Here is a 24,478-nt window from a genome sequence, read left to right on the forward strand (position 1 = left end):
ATTCATTTTCCTGGTCTTGCACCCTCAGTGACTAAGTACAGAAAAACTGACAAGACCCAGGGCTCAGTCCCAAGGCCAAACCAAACCTTCTCCAATACAGTGTCCTAGACCAGGTAGTCTGGAGAGCTGGTCCCCTGGCTTCAGCTTTTAGGACATTTATCTTCTGCCAACAAACTCTATCCCCTTATCTCTTTCACACAGATGAGTTCCAGACACGGGTGTTCTCTCTGTATATTGTCAACACGGCCCATGAATGTCTAGCAACTTGCAGCCTCTACTATGCTCAGGGGCTGAGTAAGATATGCACAGCTGCGTGGGGGGCCGTTTCTCCTAGGGTCTTTCTGTGTTGCCCAGATAACATCTCTGCGAGTCTCTCAAGGCCACTGAAGAAACAGGTTTAGGGGGTTCTTCAGAGGGTTTCCAGCTGAAGGTCTCCCATCCCCCTCTTTGCCCAGGCCTGACAGTCATACCCTCCCTGGGCCTCCTGACAGAAAGAGATAGACTTTTGAAGAGGGTTACTCCCAGCAGCTGGGCCCCGATATACCAGCAGGGAGAAAGTAGGAGAGAAGAAAGCTGTCAGGGCACTCAAAGCGAAGAGAAATTTTTCTCTTTATAGATTCTTAAGCCGAGAAGTATTCCATAGCTTTTTGGCTGGGAGAAGATTTAAAGAGGAAGCCCAGAAGCAGCAGCTCAAGACTGGTGTTTCCTGTGCTCAAGAGGCTCGGAGCAGCCCACAGCTATGGGACAAGGTGAGTGCAGCCAGCTCACACAGGGCACCAGATGACACTGTGGTAATGGGCAGACCATGGAGGTAGACAGGTGGTCATAGTTGTGGTGATGGTGGGTAACACAGATTCATATTTTTATGTCCGGGTCTCCATAATGTGACCAGTCACAGCTGTGAGACCAATGAGCAACGCCCTGCAAGAGGGTGTCATAGCCTAAGTTCAACAGGAAAGAAAGGACAGGAGACACTGAATCAACTAAAAGAGATAGAGGCAGCCATAAAACAAGAAGCTGGATAGATCCAGAGGAGGATGCAGAGACCTCAGGGGTTCTGCCAGGGCCATTTGGTTTGGTTTTCTTTTGGGGGGGAGTAGTTTGTTTTGTCTCAAGACCTTGCACTTGCCGGGCTAAAGGTTATGCTGCTGAGCTAGCTCCCTATTGTTTCTATTCTTTTTTCTTTTTTTTTTTTTTTTTAATGCGGAACTGGGGATCGAACTCAGGTCCTTGCGCTTGCCAGGGAAGCGCTTACTCCACTGAGCCATCTCCCCGGCCCTCCCTGTTGTTTCTTGAGATCCCATCTCACTGTGCAGTTCAGGCTGGCCTTGAACTCACAGTGATCCTCCTGTCTCAGCCTTCTGAGTGCTGGGATTACAGGTGTGTGCTACCACACCCAGCTCTGACAGCTGTGTGGTGAGGCCCTGTGAGCAGCTGAGAACTCTCCTAACACTGACTCAGTGTTCTTGTCCTTTCATTGGTGAAGGAGTCTGCGGGGTAATTATTGTGTTCAGCACTGTGCTAGGCAGAGGATACACATATGAAAAAGCAAACAAAACCACTGTATCTCAGGAAGCTCACAGCCAGCGGAGAGTGACACGGGTTATAGCTATGAAATGGCGTGAATGCTAGAAAGAGTACAATGGAGGGCCGAGGATACAGCTCAGCGGCAGGAGCACCTGCCTGGCAAGTGCAAGGTCCTGAGCTGGACGGAACTGTGCTGGAGAAGACAGTGGCGGTGCTAGGGGCCAGTGCCTTTGGATCTTGGAGGATCAGCAGACAGGCACCTACTGGGTGAGAAGGATGGGGAAGCATCCAGACAGAACCAGACTCCAAGCCAACTCCAGTGGGTGCCTCTGGTTGTAACACTGCTCAGTATGAGGTATCAAATACCTAAGGCTTGGAGCCTCTGGCTGCTCACTGCCCCATCATGCCATGCAGCTCTACCGGGTGACAAAAGGCCTGGGCTTTATATGTTTGATGTCAGCTAACATCCAGGACTCTGCAGGGGGGATGGTTATTTTATAGAGAAGGAAACTGAGGCTCAATTACTTGTCTGAGGTTACACAACTAAATAAGTAAATGAAGCCAAGGACTTGAACCCTGCCCTGATTCTGGAAGCTCTGCTTTTACTAATGTTTTACATTTATCCGTGGTTTCTCTCTTTTCCACAAAAGGCCTGGGTATCAAGAGCTGTGACTTGCAGGTGGCAAAAAACAATGAGGAGCACCACACCCAGGCCATCAGCTCCCAGCGCCTCATTGTACGAAGAGGACAGTCATTCAGCATCACCCTGCACTTCAAGTCCCCCATCCGGAAATTTCTGTCTGACCTCAAGAAGGTAGCCCTTGTTGCACAGACTGGTAAGTGGGACAGACCCAGACTCCCAGCAACAGGGCTAGGGTGGGAGGGACTCTGTCCCCAGCAGCCTTCAGGGAACCAAGAGACAAATGGCTCTTTCTGTGGCTGGTCTTAAGAAGTCTGTCCCAGACTGGACATGGTGGCACACACCTATAATCCCAGCTGAAAACAGGAGGATCACTACAAGTCCGATCTACATAGTAGACCCTGAACACCCTGTAGACCAAGCTCATGTGTGTAATAAATATTATTTATTGTGATTCACAAAGAGGTTTCTTTTGGTGGCAAATGCAATATCAGCTTTCCAAGTCTAATTGGTAGCACAAGCCACAGTACTCTGGGAGGATGAGGCAGGAGGATCACAAGTGTGAGCATAGCCTGGACAACTTAGTAACTTCAAGAGACTGTCTCAAAATTAAAAAAAAAATAATAATAATAACATTTTTTTGAAGGCCTGAGGACATAACTCAGTGCAAAGGCCCTGGGTTCAATCTTCAGTACTACAGTAATGATAGTGGTAATAATATCAGTTTTCCAGAAAAGCCTGATTGGACTCTAATTAAGGCTAAATATAATATCTAAGGGTTGCTATTCATCAAATCTGTATTACGTGTCAGATAGTGAACCCAGCAGCTTGCATGCAGTACCTCCTGGGTCCCCACATTGGCCTTCAGAGCAAGCATAGTGAGCCCTGCTCAGTGAGGAGCTCCACATCCTCAGAGCCAGCCAGCCACAGACAGGAACTCTCCAGAAAAGAATCCCATCTGTGCTGAACGTAGACTTTGCCTGTTATTATTCAGGCCAGTGACTATACAGGCCAGTAACTATTTATGTAGCATTCACATTTTTTAAAAGTATTTTAAATAAATAACTTAGAACCAAGAGATGGAGGAACGAGGAGGGAGAGAGGGAAAGGAGAAGTAAAAAGAAGGAAGAAGAGTTCTGAACCTGCACCAACTCCCAATGAGGAATGGAATCATTACGTACTGCAAGCATGGACTAATGAAAACAAAAACTTAATCTAGAGACAATTTAAAGTAAAAGGAAGAATGTGCACAAGTTATATCCAATACTGTGCCGGTTTAAACAAGCCACTGGAATGTCTTGGAATTTTGGTATCTGGGGGTGCTGAAGTCCATCTTTCACAGTTGTGGAGGGATGGCTGTACTATTATTTTGCCTTTTTAAAGACCATGAACCTCTCCTAAGTGCAGGTCCACAAGCACTAAGGACCTGCATCACCCTTTACTGTCCTCCAAAACCAACTTTCACCTGCTCCATCTTGATAATACTCTGCCTTTATTACCCCGAGTAATAAAGGCATTAGGACTCTGTGACCTCAGAGTCCTGACAGACTCAACCCCGCACGATTGCAGGAGAGCAGCCTTCCACGACCAGCAGGACCCGAGCCACCTTCCCAATTTCCAGTCTGGGGGATCCAAAGTGGTGGAGGGCAGAGGTGAAGGACAGAGAAGCCAGCGTCTGGACCATCTCTGTGACCACGCCCGTGGATGCTGTCATTGGTCACTACTCACTCCTGCTCCAGGTCTCAGGCCAGAAGCAGTATTTCTTGGGCCAGTTCACACTGCTCTTTAACCCCTGGAACAGAGGTGAGTCTGGGCTTGGGCTGGCCTCAGTTGTGCTGGAGATGGAGCACTCTGTGAACAGCCCCTCCAAGATCAGCCAGCACCACCATTCAGTTCCATAGGTGCCTCCTCAGACCTAGGGTCCTGTCTTAGTGTCACCCCTGGCAGAGGCAGCTGAGGGCTTCCCAGTGAAAGAGAAGATATGTCTCACCACCAAACTATGGCCCTAGTTCAGCCTATTTTGGTCACAGAAGTTGAGACTCACTCTGATGACCTGGAAAGCTAACCTTGATTGCAATGGTATAGGGGCAAGAACTGAAAGGGCTGCAGAAATAGGGTGGATGGGGGACAAGCTTCTGTCTCTCTCTGGTCTTTCCCAGTTTATCCTGTCTCTACAGTGCATTTAGGTTTCCTGGGGCCAGAAGCATATATAATTTAAAGGGTCATTTTAAAAATACAAGGATTTCAATTGCTTGTGGAAGGGTCCACCTTAGTAAGGGTCTCCAGGTTTCAGCTCCATCAGCTTCATAGTAAGTGTGTATGGTTTTGCCATGTTTGTTTCTCCTGCTGTGAGTTCTGTTCTTAAGACAGATCATAGGTTCTTCACTACACTGACCATTGTAACTCATGTCTCATAGTTCAGCCTGTGAGTCAGCTTCCTGGAGTCCAGTGATCTTGTATCACTTAATTTGGGGCCACCTCCGGCAAAGTTCAGCTCAGACTGCAGCTGGGGCTATTTATGTAGACATAGTCAATTTGCCCAAAGTAGGTCCCAATGAAGCATTATATTCTGAAGATTCCTTTGTATTCTGAGGATTGTATTGTCTTCCCTTTTTATATTTTCCATACCCACCTTAATCCTGTGGACTTCCTGGGGCTTTGACTATGAGAATAGAGGAGAGCTCCACCTGGCTTTCCCATGTGAGATACTGGATCACAAGTGCATAGCCCTTTGCTTTGCAAGAATGGGGTTGCCTGAATGGGGTTGCTTACAAAGCAGGACTGAGAAACAAGAGGAAACCAGGAAAAGTAAGAGTAACTACAGCCTAGGCTATAGTTCCTGACTTTCTCTGTGATACCCAAAGCCCATGGCATTCTCCTCCTCACTTTCCTCCTCTTCTTTTCTTTCTTTTCCTTCTCCTCCTCTTCCTTCTCTTCCTCTTTCCTTCTCCTTCTCTTCCTCTTCCACTCCTCTTTCCTCTCTTGTCCAGGGTGGGGTTTCCCAATCCCTGCCTGTTACCAGTGGTAACACAAGAAACCACTCAGATACACAGGCTTAATGTGAGCAAAAGGCTGGATTTATTTTGTCTGAGTACTGACAGGCTGAGATCATGTATGATTTCATCAACTGGCCAAAGAAGTTAAGTTTTTGTAGGGTTTGGAGATGGGGTTATAATCCCAAGGAATCTGGTTGGAATGTTTGGGGTCAAAGTTCCCAGAATGATCACTGTAGGTGTGTAGATACTACTGGGCTTTTGGTGCTGGGGGGATTCTATGTCCTGTCCCAAAATTTTCTTTATAGCCATCTGTTCGGTTTGCTGAGGGAAGCATGGCCTGTTAGTGGTTTCCTGTTGTTTGTGGAGGGCAACATGTTTGCTGAGAGGGTCTGTCTCAGGTCAGACATGACATTCTTGTCTTTTGTCGTTATAGACAGAGAGGGGCCAGAAAGGGGGTGATGCTGATCATGGCTACTTTGTGCATGACAAATGGAGCACCATGAGCAGCCTAACTAGGAAAGAAATTTGAGGGTGGGGATTATATTGAGGAGTTCACCTGAATATGGTCCTATAAAAACTGAGAAATACTTAGGGACTGTTAGGAGAAGCTGTGAGGAGCAACCAAGGAACCTGGTGAAAGGAAGAAGAGGGCCAACCAGACCAAAGGCATTGAGAAGGAAGAGGAAGAGTCTAAGTAAGGCAAAAGCCACCCATTCAGGCTTTATGTGAAAAGGCTGGATTTATTTTGTCTGGGTACCAAGAGGCTGAGATTGCGAATGATTTCAGCAACTGTCCAGAGAAGAAGTTAAGTTTTTACAGAGTTTGGGGATGGGGTTATAATCCCAAGAAATCTGGGTGAGGGGGCTTGCGGGTTAGCTCAGTTGTTTAAGCACCTGCTTGGGCAAATCCAGGCAGGTGCAGGGGAGCATGGTTCGATCCCCAGCTCCACATGCCTTACCAGACCCACCCTTTAGGCAGCCTGAGCCAGCCAACTCCCCAAAAAATTCCAAGAAATCTGGGTGAAATGTTTGGAGTCAAGGTGTTAGAATGGTCTGTGCAGTTGTGTAGATAATAGTGAAGTTCTCAGTGCCCTGGAGATTGCATGTCCTGTCTTAAATTTTCTTTATGGTCATCGGTTTTGTTTGTTGGGCACAGCATTGGCCTTTAGTGGTTTCCTGTTGTTTATGGAGGGCAGCGTGTTTGCAGAGAGGATCTCTAGGCCAGACATGACATCATCTCGATCAGGTTAATGTCATCACTGAATTATTGGAGACTGATCAGGCCTACAGTCTCCCAAATGATGAAGGCTTAAATAAATGAGACAAATGAAATTACTTCAGGGCTCCAGGAAGATCAAAACTGTCTAACAGAATTAGAGATTCTCTGGGGGCTAAGACAAAGATCTTCTCTGGGCAGCTGGTATTTTTTTATTTATCAAAAAAGGGAGGGGAGTTGCTGAAGAAAGGTGAGAACCATTCAAGGACTTATCCAAGTAAGACATGTAATTTAGGAGCACTCTGTCATCTCCAGGAAGGCCTTCACCCAGGAGTGAGAGGCCTGCAGCTATAGTCCTAGTTAATGGAGGTTGGAGCCAGGTGTCCTTAGCTATGGCCTTCTCTTGTTCTTTGAGGCTTCATGGCTTTGCCTGCCATTATAGACTTCAGTTGGACCAGAGATTCACAGAAGTTCATTTACTGTGGATCCATTGCCCATCTCGAGACAAGGGGCCTCAGCCTTGGGCAGACATACAACGAAGCAAGCCAAGCAGTTAATATAAATCCTGCTCAGAGCCACTTCCTAGTGGTCTCCATCACATCCCCTCTCTAGGTGACCCTGCCTATCCTCAGCTCAGAACCTTCTTTTTTGCTTTAGAAGGGTAGACAGGGTGAACAGTAGGTGGGAACTAGTATCATCCCAGCATCCTTTGCCTCATGTGGTCAAATGACATCCAGGGCCCTCCCAACTGCGGAGGCTCCATGAGTTTGCACAAACAGACAAGAAGACATTACAGCCACTTCCACCAACACTCAGGCTTAGGTGTGCTTCTAGATGAGTGTGCTGTCTTGGCCACAGTGCACTCCTCGGATCTCTGCTCACTTGCAAAACCTACTCTTCATTGTTTTTATTTCTGAAATACTTTTTTTGGTCACAAATTAAACTTGAGGGAAAGATGTAAAAAACAGGCTCCTGGGAAGCTCTCTGGGCTGCTGCTTATTTCTCTCGGCTCTGGCTGCAAACATCTGGGAACTATAAGACTTTTTTGGTTTGGCTTCTTCTGTTTCCCTGACTGACCTTGAAGGCTGCATCTGACTGACTTGGGGACTCTGGGATGGACAGGTTGCCCAGGGAGCAATAAAAGAGGGACTTCTTCCTCAGTCTGCATTAGGCCTAGAGCTGCTGGGAAGGCCTGAACCCAAAATGGACTTGCACTGGAGGATGGGCCTGGCAACCCCTCAGGCCCTTGTCCTCCCCTACTTCTCGCCAGAGGATGCTGTGTTTCTGCAAAATGAGGCTCAGTGCCAGGAGTACGTGTTGGACCAGAATGGCCTTATCTTCCTGGGCACAGCTGACTGGATCCAGGAAGAGCCCTGGGACTTTGGTCAGGTACTAAGGACTTCTAAGGACAAAGAGGGTCAGTGGCTATCTTATAAATAACTTTCAATGTTCAGGCTGGACAGAACTGGCAGGTCCAAAAGCCCCTGGTCAGGATGCCATTTCTTTAGTCCATTTTAGCCCCATGGTGCCACCATTTCCTCTGTGCTGCTTAGCACCAAAATCATCCTCCTAAAAGCCATGGCACCTCCAGTGCCTGTTAAATCTTCCATCTGCAGGACAAAGACCAAACCCTCCAGCGTGTACCTGTCCCAGGGTACACTGCTTTCCTTTACCCATAAACTGCCTCACACTGTAGCTCTTGAGCATTCAGGCTGAGCGTTCCTGCTGCCTGGAATAGCTTCTCTCCTTGACCCCCAGGAAGCATCTCTTAAAGCCCTCTGAAAGCTTCTCCTGTCCCTACAAACTACAGAGAAATTCTCTCCACTGAACTCTCTCTTCTGCATTGGCATCTCCACTAGCGCCCTATCATCTGAGGGGCCACAGGTTCACCTCCAGTCTTAAGCTGTGGGCTCCTCCAGAGCAGGAGCTGCATTTGTACCCCCCATTCCATTTAGGAGCTCATTATGTAGAAATGAAAGGAAATTGAAATGAAATTAACTTGGGTGTGACGGCACGTCCCCGTGATTCCAGCACTCTGGGAGACTCAGGCAGTTTTGCGAGTCTGGGCAACTTATGACTTAGTGAGACCCTGTCTCAAAATTAAAAAACAAAACAAAACAAAACATTAGAATAAAAAAGGACTTGGAATGTGAATGTATCTCAATGCAAAGGCCCAAGGTTTGAGCCCCAGTACAATAAGAAAGAGGGAAAAAGGGAGGGAGGGAGGAAAAGAGGGAAAAAAGGAGGGAAGCAGGCTGGCAGGCAGGAAGGCAGTGCTGGGAGCTTGCACCCTGTCAGGAGAGTCAGGCCACAGCACAGGCCCACGCCTGGATGCCCAGCATAGGGAACAGGGGCACAGCAGGGAGAGGGAACAGCCAGAACTCCCACAGGGGAGAGTGAGGCGGGGAAGGACTGGATTATGAGACTGTCCTTGGGATGAGTACCTGCTCTGGAGACACACTTTGTCTTGGCTTGTGTGTTCCTCACAGTTTGAAAGTGATGTCATGGACCTCAGCCTGGATTTGCTGGGTGCAGACAAGCAAGTGGAGGAGTGGAGCCAGCCTACACATGTGGCCCGTGTGCTGGGGGCCTTGGTGAGTGACACGCAGGGCTCCAGAGGAGCGAGAGTGGGACAAGAGTCCTCTATAGACCTGTCCCTCTTCCATGGCCCTGGAAAGCCTTGAATCACAAATGATCCCCTCCTCCAGAGGTGAGGTGTGAGGTTCAGTTCTAGAGAAAGGTCTGATGGAAGGGAAGGACAAGCGATGCCTTCCATGGGGCATGAAAGGCCAAGGGTACCAGGAGCCTAGAGAAAGGCTAGCCACAGTCAAAAGCCAGCCTGGCTTTTCTCAGGTGGCCCCCTCTCCTCCCGAAGCCTCCTGACACTGCACCACCATCCACATATTCCCCACAGTTGCACACTCTCAAGGAGAAGAAGGTCCTGACCACCCCACAGAGCCAGGCCACCCAGGAACAGGCTCTGCTGAACAAGCGCCGGGGCAGCGCGCCCATCCTGCGGCAGTGGCTCACTGGCCAAGGGCGACCTGTATATGAGGGCCAGGCCTGGGTGCTGGCTGCTGTTGCTTGCACAGGTACAGAATGGATGATAGCAAGGAAGTCACCAGCACTGCTTCAGAGGGTGCCCCTTGGCTGCCCATGTAGGAGGGACAGCCTCCAAGGCAGGTGCTGCTTCTCCCACTTTGTCATGTCCAGATCTGGTTCAGACACCCTGTCTAAGAAGCCAGATCCTTATCCCAGCCCCTGCTCCTCCTTCTTGTCTCCTCAGCAAAGCTTTTCCCAAACTCTCTTCCTCCGTTCGCCCCCTCAGAGAAAGCCCCCAGCACTCTCTTCTGCTCTATCCTTGCATGTGGGGTAAGTTGTATCAGCCCCTTAAGGTCCTGTTCTGGGGTGTCAGTTCTAATTCCTGGCACCTGTATCCCCTCTCCTTCCACATTGTCACTGGACATTTAAGACAGAGTCTGTCCAGAGGAGGCACCTGAGAACTGTAGCCCAATGCAGTACCACTGTCGTCCCTGCGCCCTGGCCTCTGCTCCCTCTGATATTTTGCACCTCTTCCACATAGTGCTAAGAAGCCTGGGAATTCCAGCCCGTGTGGTCACCACATTTGACTCAGCTCAGGGCACCGGTGGGAGCCTGCTGGTGGATGAGTACTACAATGAGGAAGGCCTGCAGCACGGAGAAGGCCAGAGAGGCCGCATCTGGTAAGAATCCCAAAGATGAGCTCCGAACAGGAAGGGCTCCAATCCGTGTGGCATAACTCATGCAACCTCACGGCTCAGCACCCTGAGCCTTAAGATTAGGCCCTCAGGACTCTTGGAGGTCAGCAGCAATGTGCATACCCCTTCCTGGAGGGCCACAGCCACTTTACATAGCATCTCTCATCCCCATGAGAAAACTCTTTGAGGTGTATGTAGTTCTCAAAAACTTCCACTCTCCTTGTTTTCCACTCGAACTTTTGCCTTTGCTACCTTCAGGATCTTCCAAACTTCCACAGAGTGCTGGATGACCAGGCCTGATTTGTGCAAGGGTTATGACGGATGGCAGATTCTGTACCCAAAGGATCTGAGAGGAGGTGGAGGTAAAACCTATGGGTGGGGCCAGAACTGCCCAGGACTAACTGCAGAAGAGCTGCGGTCCCTGAAAGGAAAGGAACAGCAGAGGATCCAAAGGGATCTGCATCACTCACGCAGGAGAAGCGGAGGGAAAGATGGTATCTGGGGAGACTGGCCTGTGGCCAGTGGGCTTGAGGGAGTAAAGGTACCAGGCATCATGCCAGCCAAGGGAGAGAGGGCCAGAGGATCTGAAGATGGCCTGGGGATGTGCTAGGCAGGTGCTTGCAGAGTGGGATTGAGAGGTCTGAGTGTAGATGGAGACCTCAGGCCAGGCTCAGCGGAGGATACTTCAGCAGCTGCAGAAGCCTGGTACTTCCTCGCCCAGAGAAGCAGAACTGTCACAGAGCCTGGCAATGGCAAGAGCTCAAGAAAGATGACAGATTCTATGTTCTCAGTCATAGAGCTGGCTTGGGAATTCCTGCGTGCTACATGTGGTGCTACCCTAAGGTCCTTCCTGTCCAGTTTCTGAGAGGGCTTCTGCCATAGGCCACAATCAAAGACTTTTGCCCAAACAGAGGAGTTTTACCTCTGTCTGTGCCCACCTCTCAGAGACCCTCTCAGCTCTGACTTTGATGCTGGGGAAGGGAAAACCGAGTCCAGAATAGGGACAGATGTAATGCATCCCAGGACAGGCAGAGATCTGGAAGTGGCCCCCTTGCTCATCAACTTTTCTCTCCCTCAGTCCTGGGAGCCTGTGAGTTGGTCCCAGTCAGAGCAGTCAAGGAGGGAGCACTGGAGGTGATGCCTGCAGTGTCAGATCTCTTTGCTTCAGTAAATGCCTCATGTGTGGTCTGGAAGTGCTGCAAGGATGGGAAACTGGAGTTGACCAGCTTCAACACCAAGTACGTTGGGAACAACATCAGCACCAAGGTTGTGGGCAGCGACCGCTGTGAGGACATCACTCAGAACTACAAGTACCCTGCAGGTATTGGTCCAGAAGGGCCCAGGCTCCTCTGTACCTGGAACCACAAATGAAAAGGGATAGGCCAGACAGGCTAGGAAGAGCCCTAGTCCTCTTCCCACCACATGAATATGGGTTTTTCAGCCCCAGTCCACACTGGGGACGATATTTCTTTGCTGTAGAGGGCTGAGCATCCTAGGACATTTAGCATGGTAGCATCCGTAAGAAGCCAGCCACCCTGTCCCAATCAGACATTTCCAAAAGTCCTGGGGGGAGGAGGAGAGCAAAATTTTCCCCAGTTGAGAACCACTACTACAAATCAGTACACTCATTATCAAGCCCAGCTCCCAGAAGACTTGTATTGTCGCCCCACCGCCTCCTCTCCAGTGCCCCTCAGCTTGCCTTTCTTTTATTTAGGTAATAAATTGCTCTTCACCTATTTGTCTAAACCAGAGATTTCTACACCCTGGAGTCTCCCCCATCCCCATCACAAATGACCCTCACCTGTCTCCTGAGCCCTTTTCCATTGCCTAGAGCTAATCTGGGGCCTCATCATCTCTTGTCTACAGGATAACAACTGAACCCACTGCCTCATCTCCCTTTCATTTTCAGTTCCCAGGCTAAGCTATCTAAGACACCAATGTCATTTTGCTACCTACCCTCAACACCACATTCATACTCCAGGACATTCCATGGCCCCTACTGTCCAAATTCCTTCACAGGAAGATTCTGTGCCCCTGCAAAACTGTCCTCAGAGACGGTGCTGGCTTGTTGCAAAGCCTGCTCCCTCCTTGTTCAAGGGGCACATTCATGGTACTTCAACAGCGCGATCCTTCAGTGGCTTGGTAGGGCTCTCTTTCTGGGGGGTGGGGGAGGGCTCCTAACATAGGCTTTTGGGGGCCAAGTATGGGCTTAAATGTTTGCAAAGTTTTTGTGTCTTTGGCACCTGAGAAGTAAGCAAAACAACCTTTAAAGAGTACTTAAGGATTTCTACTTTACTTTTTCTTGAGGTACTGATGATCAAACTCTGGACCTCGTACTTGCCAGCCAGGCACTCGTGCCACTGAGCTATATCCCCAAGCCTCTACTTTACTTTAAAAATATTTTAATGGGGCCGGGGAGGTGGCTCAGTGGAATTAGCGCTTCCCTGGCAAGCACAAGGGCCTGAATTCAATCCCCAGTTCCCCCCCCCCAAAAATTAAAATTATATTGCTATACTTTAAACATAATGATTAATATTCATCATGTAGAATTTGTACTGGTACATGACATATCCTGACATCCCCTGCCTTAATCATTTTCATCCTAGACTCAGAAAAGTCTATTGCTACTGGTTTAGAGGCCTGCATTGTCTCTTCCATTCTCCAGGATCTCTTCAAGAGAAAGAGGTGCTAGACAGAGTTCAGAAAATGAGAATAAAGCACAAGAAACACAGCAGCACCCACCCCCCAAGCTGCGACCAGGATGATCCACTATACTTGTTCTTGGAAGTGCCCAGCTTCCTCCCACTGGGAGAGGATGCCCAGTTCTCAGTGACCCTGAATAACCCTGGTGACCAGGAGAAGGAGGTGCAGCTAGTGATTAGAGCCCAGGCAGTATACTACAATGGAGTCCTAGCCACTGACCTCTGGAGGAAGAAAACGTCCCTCACGCTCGGCGCCAACCATGGTAACGTTATTTGGCCCCACCAGACTCCTGGCTGCACCCAGGACACTGCCCACAGGTTTCCATAGATGGCTCTTAGACCTTCTCTCTCACTCAGTTATTCAACACATACTACTGGGACTGACACATTTCAGTGTCAATTCCAACTGCCATCAGATCACCTCACAGAACCGTAACTTGCAGTGAGGAAGCATCTGAGGAGTAAACAGTGTAGCACACGGGGGAGGAAAGAACCTTCCTAGGCTGGCGCAGGCTGCTCCCAGATAACTTACACAAGCTGGGTTTTGAAGGGAGAGTATAAGGGAGACCAAGTGTAAGAGGGGAGGTCAGGAGAGCAAGGTCAGCAGAGGTCAGGAGAGGCCAAAACACATCTAGTAGGAGAGCTGCCTGGCTGAGCCAGTGGTGGGGGGCCAGCCTTCTAGGGTTAAGCTGTGGAGTGGAGCAGGGAGGGCAAGCTTGCAGCACTTCCTGGAGGTGAAATGGGAAAGGACAGGCTGGGTCCATAGTTATGGTTTTTAATTGATTGTTTTTAAGATGAGAGCTGAATTTTGCATGCTGAGGAAAATACCATGGAGGGAAAGACGGAGCCTCAGAAGAGAGATTATAATGGCACTGCTCCTGGGATATTAAAGAGACAACTGAAATTACTAGTTTACACTTACTGAGTACTTACTCTTTGTCAAAAATGGTGCCAAGTGCTTAATAGGTGTGGTTTAGCCAGCTCTCCACAGCAACCTCGCAAGGCAGGAACCATTACTACTCTCACTTTCCGTAAGGAACTGAGACACACAGGGGTTAAATCTCATGGTCGCACAGCTAGTCAGTTATGCAGGGAGACAGGGAACGGATTTGAAAAGCAGGGGACACTCATCTTCCTGAGGCATGAGTGACAACACAGGGATGTCTGTGTCTTCAAGTTGGGAAGAGGAGCCTGAGCTTGATGGGATTCATATTTGCTGGCTTCGTTTTTCTCTGCCAAAGAGGGGCAGCAGCACTGAATAGTTCGGAACACGTGAGCACATTCAGCAGTGACTAAGAGGCAGGCCGAGAGAAGCACTTTCTCTGCTGTGTCTCACTGTACACAAACCACGCCACTGTTAGTGGCCAAGGACAGTGAGGCCCAGAGCACCACCATCCTAGCTCACAGGGATGTGACCAGAAGAGTGCCAGTGGAGATGCTAATCAGGTGGGGCAGGGTCCTGCGTGCCGGCGAAGTTTACAGCTGCTGTAGGGCTGAGGCACCTTTCAGGCTTCAGTGGGGCCCTGGGTCTTTTGCATCAAGTGTGGAGCTGTGGCTCATACCTACCCTTTGTACCAACTCTACCTATTGTGTGTTTCAGTTCAAAATATAACCACCAGACTGTCCTCTTCCTATTTTGAGCAAAACCTACCTGCGAACAGCTGCCTCAGATTCACCGCGGTGGCCACGCACTCTGCCTCCAGCATGAGCTGCTTTGCTCAGGAGGACATTGCCATCAGGAGACCAGACCTTGTCATCATGGTAGGCACCAGATCTTCCCCGAATTGCTGTCACTGCTATTGCCCAGGTCCACACCTCAGAAGGAACCCGTGTCCCACAAGCTTCAGGGCAGATGACCATGTTGCAGTTACCAGACTCTGAAGTCTGAAAGAGTTGCCTTCTTACACATACTACTATGGTTTGAATCTTTGAGAATTCTACCACTGAACCACCCATGCACACATTGGTTTGAATCTTTGAACTTCTTAGTTAAGTTTCCTAAAATTGGGGCCTTCCCAGTTGTTTTGTTCCATATTGATAGGGGTAAAGTCACAGCTTGTGATTAGCATTTTATGTATCTGCCAACGCCTATAGGAGCCTGCAGGTGTGGCTCAGTGGTAGAGCACTTGCCTGGCATTCAAGAAGCCCTGGCTTCCAGCCCAAAACATTTAAAGAGAAAACAAAATCCCTGAGGAGCCATTTCCTTTCACTTTTTTTCTGTACCGGGCATTGAACTCAAGACCTTGTGCTTGCTAGACAGGTGCTTATGCTGCTGAGCTCTCTCTCTGGTCAAACAGCCATTTCCATAAATCAGATGAGGAAACCTGAGTTCTAGAAAGCAATATGCTCAAGATTGTAGAAGTAGGGGGCCGGAAAGATAGCTCAGCAGACTAAGTGCCTGCTTTGGCAAGCACAGAGACCAGGGTTCGATCCCCCAACCCACAGGCCATGCCAGCCCTGCTTGTGGGGTGTGCTGAGTGAGTCCTCCGAGTGCAGTGGTGCACACCTGTAATCCTAGCACTGGGGAGGGTGAAAACAGGAGGATCACTGTGAGTCCGACCTGTGTAGTGAGACCCTGTACCAGATACATAAAAAATAATCAGTGTAGTAGTAAGAAGGTCTAGAAGTTCATGTCTCTTAGTTTAGCTCTCTTTCCACAAGACTACTGTAGCCAAAAAAAAAAAAAAAAAAACTACTGTAGCCAACATGAATGGGATCTGTTCCTTGCCCACAAGGTTATAGTTTAGTAAGGGAGACATGGCACTGGATTTTCTATGTGAGAATTGGACAGAAGTACAAAGTCTTCCTGATATACAGGAAATAAAGGAGATTAACTCCAGATGCTGTGTGGGGGAGTTTCATTAAGAAGGTAATATTTATGCTTGGCCATGGAAAATGGATATAGTTTCAGTACAAAAGTAGGAAGAGGCCACCAACAGCATAAGCAGACTGAGACAGAGGCAAAGAAAAGGAGCCGAGGGGTGTGCTGGGGACAGTAAGTCCCTTCCATGAAGCACAGAAGGGGCCACATGGTGCGGGACCCATATGCAACCTGAGCTGAACGGCAAAGGCAGTGGGAAGCCCTCCAAGGTGCCGAAGCACAGGAGAGCACCATCGCAGACCGTCAGGGCTGGTCAAGGGCGAGAGGGAAGGCAGGAGGACTTGAGAGTTTGAGAGAAGAGGAAGAAATCAGGTGAGCGGACAGGGGCCAGGAGGTGGAAGGAGTCGTGCAACCGAGGGAAGGCTGCAAAGGTCAGGGGAAGGTGTGACTATGGCTGTGTCCTTGGCTTTGCTCCATGTATTGTCGCTTTCCACAGATGCCAGAAGTAGCAGAGCAGTATCAACCTCTCAGGGTTGAGGTCAGCATCCATAACTCCCTGGACTCTCCCATGAATGACTGCGAGGTCTCCATCTTTGGAAGGGGGCTCATTCACAGAGAGAAGAGGTACAGGTAAGTGACAAGTTTCTCATCACAACTGGGCACAAGGGCAGAGAGCCACATACGACTGATGATTTCAAAACAAAACAACTTTCTGCCATGCCCACATGTCCAAAGGAGCATGGATGAGTGGGGCAAGGTAAGTCCCTCAGTCACCTACCTCACCCATTACCATCCGGTCATGCAGGAACATGTAGAGCACTGCTGGTAAATGCCAGAAAGAGGTTAGGGCTACAGATACCACAGGGGGACAGGCAGATATCTTCAGTGTGAGCAGAGAGTTGCATGTACAGTTTTGCTTAATCACCTCACTTTTATTCCCATTCTCTTCTCCCATTCCCATACTGTCCTTCATATCCTCGCTAGTGTGTGTACTCTGTGTACTGCTGTTTCTTAAGCCCATATTTCGTTTCTTTTCATTCAGAGGTAATAAAATTCATGGGCACTGAGTTCATCTCTTTGGTTCCACAGTGCAACCCATCCTGCATCCCCACTCCCCACCACACCCTATACACAAAACTCCACAGCCTGCAAGCCCTCCCACAGTGGTCTCAGACAGCACGGACTATGCTGGACTGAACAAACAGCCTCATACACCTTCTTGAAACTCTGCTGGTATAGAGTTGTATTGTCCCAGGAATGGAACCGCTCAAATTTCTGTATTTGTGTCTTGCACTCCTGGAAATGGTTTTGTATTTATAGCCTAATAGAAATATTTTACTGTTGTCACTTTTTATATATTTGCTAGCCTTTTCCATTTCCTCCCATCAACAGTCTATCCTTATCTTTGTCCACTTTTGTTTTGGTGATTTTGTCATTTTCCTTGTTGATGTGTAGAAGTTCTCACATATTCTAGGTTAAGTGGGCGTTTTAGGTATATGCTGGTTCTAGGTATTGTGGGCGTTTTCTCTGTGTTCACTGTATCTTTCGTTGGATTCCCACACAGTATACTGCCTAAATTTCAGAATGCCTGCTCCTACCATCGCTGCCATCTGCCAGGGCTCCTACAGCCCCTGGCAGATGGCTGGGGGACTGAGCCCCTGCCATAGCCTCATACTCTAGGGGTTACCTCTTGCCACTAAGAGAACTGCCAACATCTAACCAGACCTGTGTGGCCTCCTTGCTCAATTGTGGGGCAAAGATCCTGCAAGGAAATCTGCCATCACTCCCTGTCACCAAAGGTCCCAAGCAGATCAGAAGGAGGCTAGCAGGCCAAGTCCCATCTCCTGATGAGACTCTCAGTGTCTTCCATCCCCTTGTAAACACCTCTGTCTTAACAGCAGCATACTTAGATGTTTACTTCATGATCCACCTCTTCAAAGCAAGGGACAGAGTCACCCAGACTAGGAGCACAATGAACCTGAGGCGGAATGACCACCCACTCTTTCCTTTTTTGCAGATTAAGTCCAGTGCAGCCTGGAAGAACCTTGTGCACCTGGTTCCAGTTCACACCCACGCAGCTGGGGCTTCACAGGCTCACTGTAGAAATGGACTGCGACATGTTCCATAACCTAGTCAGCCACAAAAGTGTCACAGTGGTATCTCCTGACTTTGCAGCTTAAGTTTCCAGCTCTATCACTACTCTTAAAACCACAATTTTGAAACCAACTCTTGAAACTACAACCTAAAATTAAACACACGCTGGGGGAGGAAACTTTGCTTGTCAGACAAATGACTTCTAGGTTGAGTTACCAACAACAAAGCTAGAACCCCAAAAATCAGATTTTTTTTTTAATACTTTGTCATTAGTAGACTTTTCAGGTTCAGGGTTTTCAATCATTTTCTTGTTCCTTAACTACTGTAACAGAGAAGGGAAATGGTCTAATACAGTATTTATATCATTTGTCTCTTTCTGATAAAATAGGATATTAGTTAAGAGTGGAAAATTTAAGGTAATTCTAATGTCACATTGATTACTGTGCTCTCTAAACATTACCCTTAAAGATTCAAAGATGACTGAGTAAAGGTATGAAATATACAATGTAGGACCCAAAGCAGTGATCTAGCTAGCTACAGATAAACTCTTACTAGAGTTCTCTATTCAGGATCCCACAATTAAAGTCTGATAATATAACTCTGAACCAGTGGAGGGGAAAAAAAAATAAAAATAAAAAAAAAAATACACACACACACACACACACACACACACACACACACAAAATATAGTCTTTTTGAGACAGGGTTTCCCATTGCAATTCAGGCTGGCCTTGCACTCGTGATTCTCCTGCCTCATTCTCCTCACCACACCCAGCCAAGAATATAAAAATTAAGTATATAGAAAATACAAAGGATAAATAATAATTTTCCTTTTTAACATAGTAAGGATTTTTGTTGCTGTTTACATTATTATGTTATGTTGCTTTGGCATTCTGCTAAAGTTTACATTTAGTTCCTTCTATTTATGACGTTTGTTTGAAGCATAGGATGGTGACTTAAAAATGTAGGAAAAATTCATTTGGCTTAAGGAACTTCAACACAAAATATACACTTGTTACTCTAAAGAATGACTGAGCTGACCATTCCTAAAGAAATTGAGAAGACAAAAGCAGTGACTTGCAGCCCTGGAGAAAAAGGCCTGCAGTGCAGAGCAGGGATGGAGACTGACCTGTGATGTGTCCAGCCCCACTCCACATCGCTGCAGGATGGATCTACTTGCCCTCCAAATGGAAAATGGAATTATGTGGTGATGATTTTGCAAAAGGATATACCAAGGGCCCTAAAATTACATAAGCTCTTTTTATACAATAAACTATTTCTCATTTATAGAAATGTGGTACTTACATTTGGGGAAATGTAAATATACAACACAATAACAATTCATGTAGGTATAAAAAAAGCAAATCTGTTCAATAAAACAGACAAATCTCAACAAATGAGAGCAATACCAATATATGTTAGAGGCAATGAATAACCTGAAATAATATGCAGAAGGACCTACTGATGAGAATAGTATTAGGATGAAATACTAAGAGGAGCTGGCACTAAATTCAAGTGTTTTTGTTCTACATATAAGTCTGATCATAATCAGATCTTAAGATCTACAAATCCAAATAAAAGGGTACTCATTTAATTGCTAGCAGCTGGTTAGCATTTTATTAAGGCAATTAACATTTTTAACAATAAAATATCATATGAGGGGCTGGTGAGATGGCTCAGTGGTCTAAAGCACCTACTTAGAGCAAGCTTAGCAAAGCAAAGGGACCGCGGTTCGATCCCCAGCACCACATGCCAGCCAGCCCCACCCCCTGGTGGGCTGAGCTGGCCACACACACACACACACACAAATAAATTAAAAAATATATATATCATATGAAATAGAATAAGAAATAGTGTAACTTCCTTAGGAATCTCTGAGGGAATTCAGGAACACAAACTCATGCAATTATATTTTATATGTAGCACAGAAAAATATATCACATTCATATGGTTTATAAGTAAATGCCAATCTAGCCTAATCAGTAGTCTCTGAAGTAGAGCCTCTTATTAAATATAGATAAGAATTCCTTTTTCACTTAGCAAGTAAACTATGTCCTTTTTAAAAAACTGAAATTTTGGGCTGGCCAAATAGCTCAGTGGCTGAAGAGCCTGCTTAGGCAGAGCACAGGAGCCTGGGTTTGATGCCCAGCATGCCGCCCCGCCCCTGGGCATGCTGAGACAGCATTGAAACTGGACATGGTGGTGCACGCCTTTAATTCCAACGCTTGGGAGGCTGAAAACAGGATAATTACTATAAATCCGATCTACATAGTGAGACCCTGTAGACCCCATAGACCCTGTCCTAAATACATTAAAAAATTTGAATTTTTTTCTCTTTTTGAGACAGTATTTCACTATGAAGTTCAGGCTGGCCTTGAACTCACAGTGATCCTCCAGTCTCAGCCTCCCAAGTGCTGGAATTTCAGGCATGCATCACCACACCCAGCTGCTATATCCATTTTTATTCTTATTTTTATTTATTTTTTGTGGAGCCAGGGGTTGAACTCAGGCCCTTGTGCTTGCCAGGGAAGCACTTATTCAACTGAGCTATCTCCCCAGCTCCAACATCCATTTTTAAAAGCAGAATCAGAGCCTGGAAGCAACAGTGAGGGAGGCAGGAAGCACTTATTCTACTGAGCCATCTCCCCAGCCCCAGGAGAATCTGTATGAAGCTGAAAACTCATAGTTCAATTTCACCCTGCGTTAGCTCCTTAATTTTGTTCATACAATCATCAATGGCATTAATCAGTAAAGGGATCCAACTATCTTCTGGTTGAGGAGTCACATGACTTGCTCTGCAAATGAAAGAGAGTGGGTAGAAAAGAAAGAGGAAGTAAATTAGTCAGGCATGGTGACACACTCTTGTATTCCCAGCACTCTGGAAGGCTGAGGCAAGACAATTATAAATTTGAGCCCAGCTTGGACAATTAAGTGACTCAGACCATGTCTCAAAGTAAAAATAAAAGTTATAAAAAATTACAAAGGCCTGGGATGTAGCTCAATCCTCAGTGGCCCAGATAAGAAATAAAACTAAAAAAGTTAAACTTAGTACAGTGTCAAGGGAAAAGCTACTCCTCAGGAGGATCCCTAGGAGAAAACAAAGACCTTCACAGAAATGGAAGCTGAAAGAAAACCCCATAGCCACACTTTTCCATTGCTTGAAACAGGGCTTCTTAACAAGCCCAATGAAGAAGTCTTCATACTTACTTTGTAACTTCAAGTGCCTTCCTTAAAACAGATACAAGTTTCGCAGACTAGAAAAGAAACAGAATAATTACTCACTCTGAGCCCTGCCATCAAAAGGAAAGAGGGTAAACATTTTTTAAAGACCCAAATAATTTTTAAAACCCTTTTAAGAGAGAATCTTGGAAAAAAAAAAAAAAAAAAAAAAAAAAAAAAAGAGCCGAAGATCGATGGAACAGATCAGAAGATGTGCGCCATTTCACATGTAATGATTCAATACCCGCTATATTCCTGGAGATTAAAAAAAAAAAAAAAAAAAAAAACCATACAAAAACGAAATGCTGATTAATTTACAGTGTAAGATTATACTTTTCCTCTTTTTCTTTGATCTGGGAACTATTCAGCCCAAGGTGGCCTTCACAGCAAATTAGCCTAACTCAGCCTCCTGAGTGCTGGGATTACTTAGTATATACTACCACCCTCAGTTTCAGATTCTTTTGTATTTAGTAAAATCTTTTTTTTTTTTTAATTTATTTATTTGTGTGTGTGTGTGTGTGTGTGTGTGGCCAGCTCAGCCCACCAGGGGGCGGGGCTGGCTGGCATGTGGTGCTGGGGGATTGATCCGCGGTCCCTGTGCTTTGATAAGCTCGTTCTAAGTAGTGCTTTAGACTACTGAGCCATCTCACCAGCCCAGTAAAATCTTCTTTAATACTGCTGCTATAGCATTCCCTTAAAAGTTTCCAAAATTTAAAATATTAATTTAAAAAGAACAAAGAAAAGAATGTAATTCAAATTTACCCTAACTGCCCGGCAGCTCAGAATATAAAGCAGAAATAACTAATACTCCTTTTTTATTAAAAAGAATTACCGGGCTGGCGAGATAGCTCAGGAGACAAAGAGCCTGCTTTAGCAAGCTCAGGGACCAGGGCTCCACCTTGGGTCCCACATGCCATGCCGGCCCCATCCCCGGGGAGCATTAAGCCAGAGACAAGAGTCAGGGCATGGTGGTGCATGCCTATAATCCCAGCACTGGAGGATGAAAAGAGGATCACCATGAGTCCTATCCGCGTAGTGAGACCCTATACCAGATACACAAATGAAAAAAAAAAAGAATTACAGAATTTTTTATTTTGCAATGTATTTAGTACAGGTCTACAGGGTCTCACTACACAGAATTTTGAGTATCAAGAAAACACAGTGGGCTGCTTCAACAAAGCAGTCGGGCTCAGGTTGCTGTGGTTCGATCCCCACAACTCAAGCCAGCCAAACCTGCCCTGAAGGCATTTGGAGCAAAAAAAAAAGAAAAGAAAACATGGTGGAGGATAGCTCAGTGGTAGAACATATACTTAGCATGTGCGTAAGTCTGTGTGAGGCTTTGTGTCACTCCCTCAAAAAAACCAAAGAAAATTATATGCAGAGGTATGCATGCTAATAACATAAAACAAAATATAGATGTATATAATTTATGTATTTAAAATTTTCTGTAGCTGAGTATGGTGGCAAATGCCTATAATCCCAGCACTTGGGAGACTGAGGCAGAAGGATCTTTGAGAGTTTGAGATCAGCGTGAGTTACAAAGAGAGCTCAAGGCTAGCATGAACTGTATAGCAAGACCCTCTCTCAAAAAGGCAAAAACAAAATTCTGTATTAGCTATTATGCTTGGAAAATCTGACAAGGCATATGGCTAGACATTTATTTCTTGAAATCAATTTTTTAAAAGTTAATGGCAAAGAAAACCAGGTTAAGACCCAAAAGGAACCTATTTTACTTCAAGATGTTTACACACTATGAATATACATGTGATACATATTCTACAACTAATTTTTCAAATTTGAGAAGCAGTACATCACACTGAAAATATAAGCCATTTAACAATTAGACTTCTCTTTCCAGTAAGCATTAGAGATAAAAACTGGAGCTTATAAAAGTAAGAGAACTACTGCCTGTTAAGCACAGGTTCCTGAGTTCAATCCCCAGGACCCACTCCCCCCGGAAAAAAAAAAACAAAAAACAACTCAAGTTTCTCCAGTATAGGGTGCTGCACTTGAAAACTGCAACAGAACTTGGTAAAGAGCCTGACTTCCATGGCGAAGTGATACAGTGCATTCGTGTCAGGCTACAGTGTGTTCCTGGAACTTTTTCTGCCTATACTACAAATTACAAACTTATTACTTCAGGCTCAGTGATTCCTAAAGCACATGTAGTTAATGATTTCTTTTCAAAATAGCATTTCCTTAGATTGTGGGACTTTTCAAAAAAATCAAGTGATTCTAGAAGAGAGAACTATCAAAGTTCATGGCTATAATATTTTGACTTCAGCAAATATTTATCATGCACAAATACAAGCAAGAACTGTGACCTTAATGTGCTTGTATCCAAGTGTTACAAATAAGTATGTGCCCCGTAGTGTAGAAGACTTGTTAGTGACTAGTGAAATTCCACCAACTAGGTCTGTAACTATTCCCTCAGAGAATACTTACATTGATTCGCACGGTCATATGGCACATGGGCGGATATATGCTCAGAGCCAAATCATCCACACTAAGAGCAGAAAGCAAAAATAATAAGAAATGAAGCTCAACTACATGTTTCCATGGATATATAGAGAATCTGTCCCAGAAATGCATATTAGTTTTATAAATTAAGTTACTAAGCAACCAATACAGCATCAATTCAAGTATTTACTGAAACTTACATACCGTCTTTCACTAAGGAGGCAAAGAGGAGGGGTGTGCTTGGTTCACAGGTTGGAAAATTATTAATTCAGTAAAAAATGTGAGGCTGTATGCGGGTGTGATGGCACATGCCTGTAATCCCAGCACTTGGGAGGCTGAGGCAGGAGGTCAAGGCCAGCCTGGGTTACATGCTGAATTTAAGGCCAGCTTGAACTGCAAAGTGAGATCCTACCTCAAAACAAAACACAAAGTGAGGGTATGAGCTCCTGAATACAGTAGTGTATGCTTATAATCCCAGAATCTTGAAAGACTGAGACAGGAGGATCACAAATGTAAGCCCAGCCTAGGCAGTTTAGCAAGACCCTGCCTCAAGATGGACAGACAGACCAACAGATGGGCTAGGTGTAAAAAGGTTAATGTAAAAGTAATGTGATGAGTTAATGTAAAACTAAATGTAAAAAACTACTCTGCTCAACTTTTTGTGGCCCTGCTTCCTTGTAAGACCACAAGCAGGCTTGGTGTACCGTTGATAAATGATCAGTAGACTGAGAGTTCTCAGAAAACAATGCTCCCAGAAAAAATGTATGCTGAGTAATGGTCATGCTGTCCCTAAAGGTACTAAATGACAAATTTGTCTGCCAAACAGGATGCAGTTTCTACCTTTAAAACCTCTATACTTTTAAGGCTCCTGGCTGTTTGTGTGCTCCTGGTCAAGCAGTCCCAAGCCCGATAATAAAAGGCACATATTTAACTTTTAATTTGGATTCAGGTCTGGTTTCTATGTTGAGAACCCATAACACTAGGTAGGGATACAGGTCACAAAGGCCCTAGGTTCAGCTCCCATTCACACACACACACACACACACACACACACACACACACACACA

At 46.2% G+C, this 24,478-nt stretch overlaps 2 protein-coding genes across 2 annotated transcripts in view; one reads left to right on the forward strand and one right to left on the reverse strand.

Annotated features, from left to right (window-relative positions):
* Positions 1–668: 668 nt before the first annotated feature.
* Epb42 (erythrocyte membrane protein band 4.2) lies at positions 669–17,818 on the forward strand. The gene is made up of 13 exons (XM_012513846.2): positions 669–749; positions 2,178–2,363; positions 3,737–3,970; positions 7,649–7,767; positions 8,868–8,972; positions 9,293–9,470; positions 9,962–10,100; positions 10,374–10,477; positions 11,194–11,436; positions 12,781–13,080; positions 14,418–14,578; positions 16,135–16,268; positions 17,656–17,818. The coding sequence occupies exons 1-13, from the start codon at positions 740–742 to the stop codon at positions 17,816–17,818; spliced, it is 2,076 nt and encodes a 691-aa protein (XP_012369300.1). The 5' UTR covers positions 669–739.
* Positions 17,819–20,240: 2,422 nt separating this feature from the next.
* Ccndbp1 (cyclin D1 binding protein 1) overlaps positions 20,241–24,478 on the reverse strand; it is a 13,733-nt gene continuing 9,495 nt past the window's right edge. Inside the window, exons 9-11 of the mRNA XM_004623503.2 lie at positions 23,397–23,457; positions 20,940–20,986; positions 20,241–20,527 (exon numbers count right to left, since the gene is read on the reverse strand). Of these exons, the coding sequence (XP_004623560.1) occupies positions 20,413–20,527; positions 20,940–20,986; positions 23,397–23,457 (223 nt within the window). The 3' untranslated portion in view covers positions 20,241–20,412. The remainder of the gene's footprint in view (positions 20,528–20,939; positions 20,987–23,396; positions 23,458–24,478) is intronic.

Source organism: Octodon degus, unplaced genomic scaffold (genome assembly GCF_000260255.1).
Source record: "Octodon degus isolate 3935 unplaced genomic scaffold, OctDeg1.0 scaffold00002, whole genome shotgun sequence".
Classification (NCBI taxonomy): domain Eukaryota; kingdom Metazoa; phylum Chordata; class Mammalia; order Rodentia; family Octodontidae; genus Octodon; species Octodon degus.

Excerpts from the sequence above, each read along its gene's own strand:
- Epb42 (XM_012513846.2), top strand. Across the intron at positions 2,364-3,736 it reads AGCCCTTGTTGCACAGACTG|GAGAGCAGCCTTCCACGACC; the intron begins GTAAGTGGGACA and ends GCACGATTGCAG. Across the intron at positions 16,269-17,655 it reads CACAGAGAGAAGAGGTACAG|ATTAAGTCCAGTGCAGCCTG; the intron begins GTAAGTGACAAG and ends CCTTTTTTGCAG.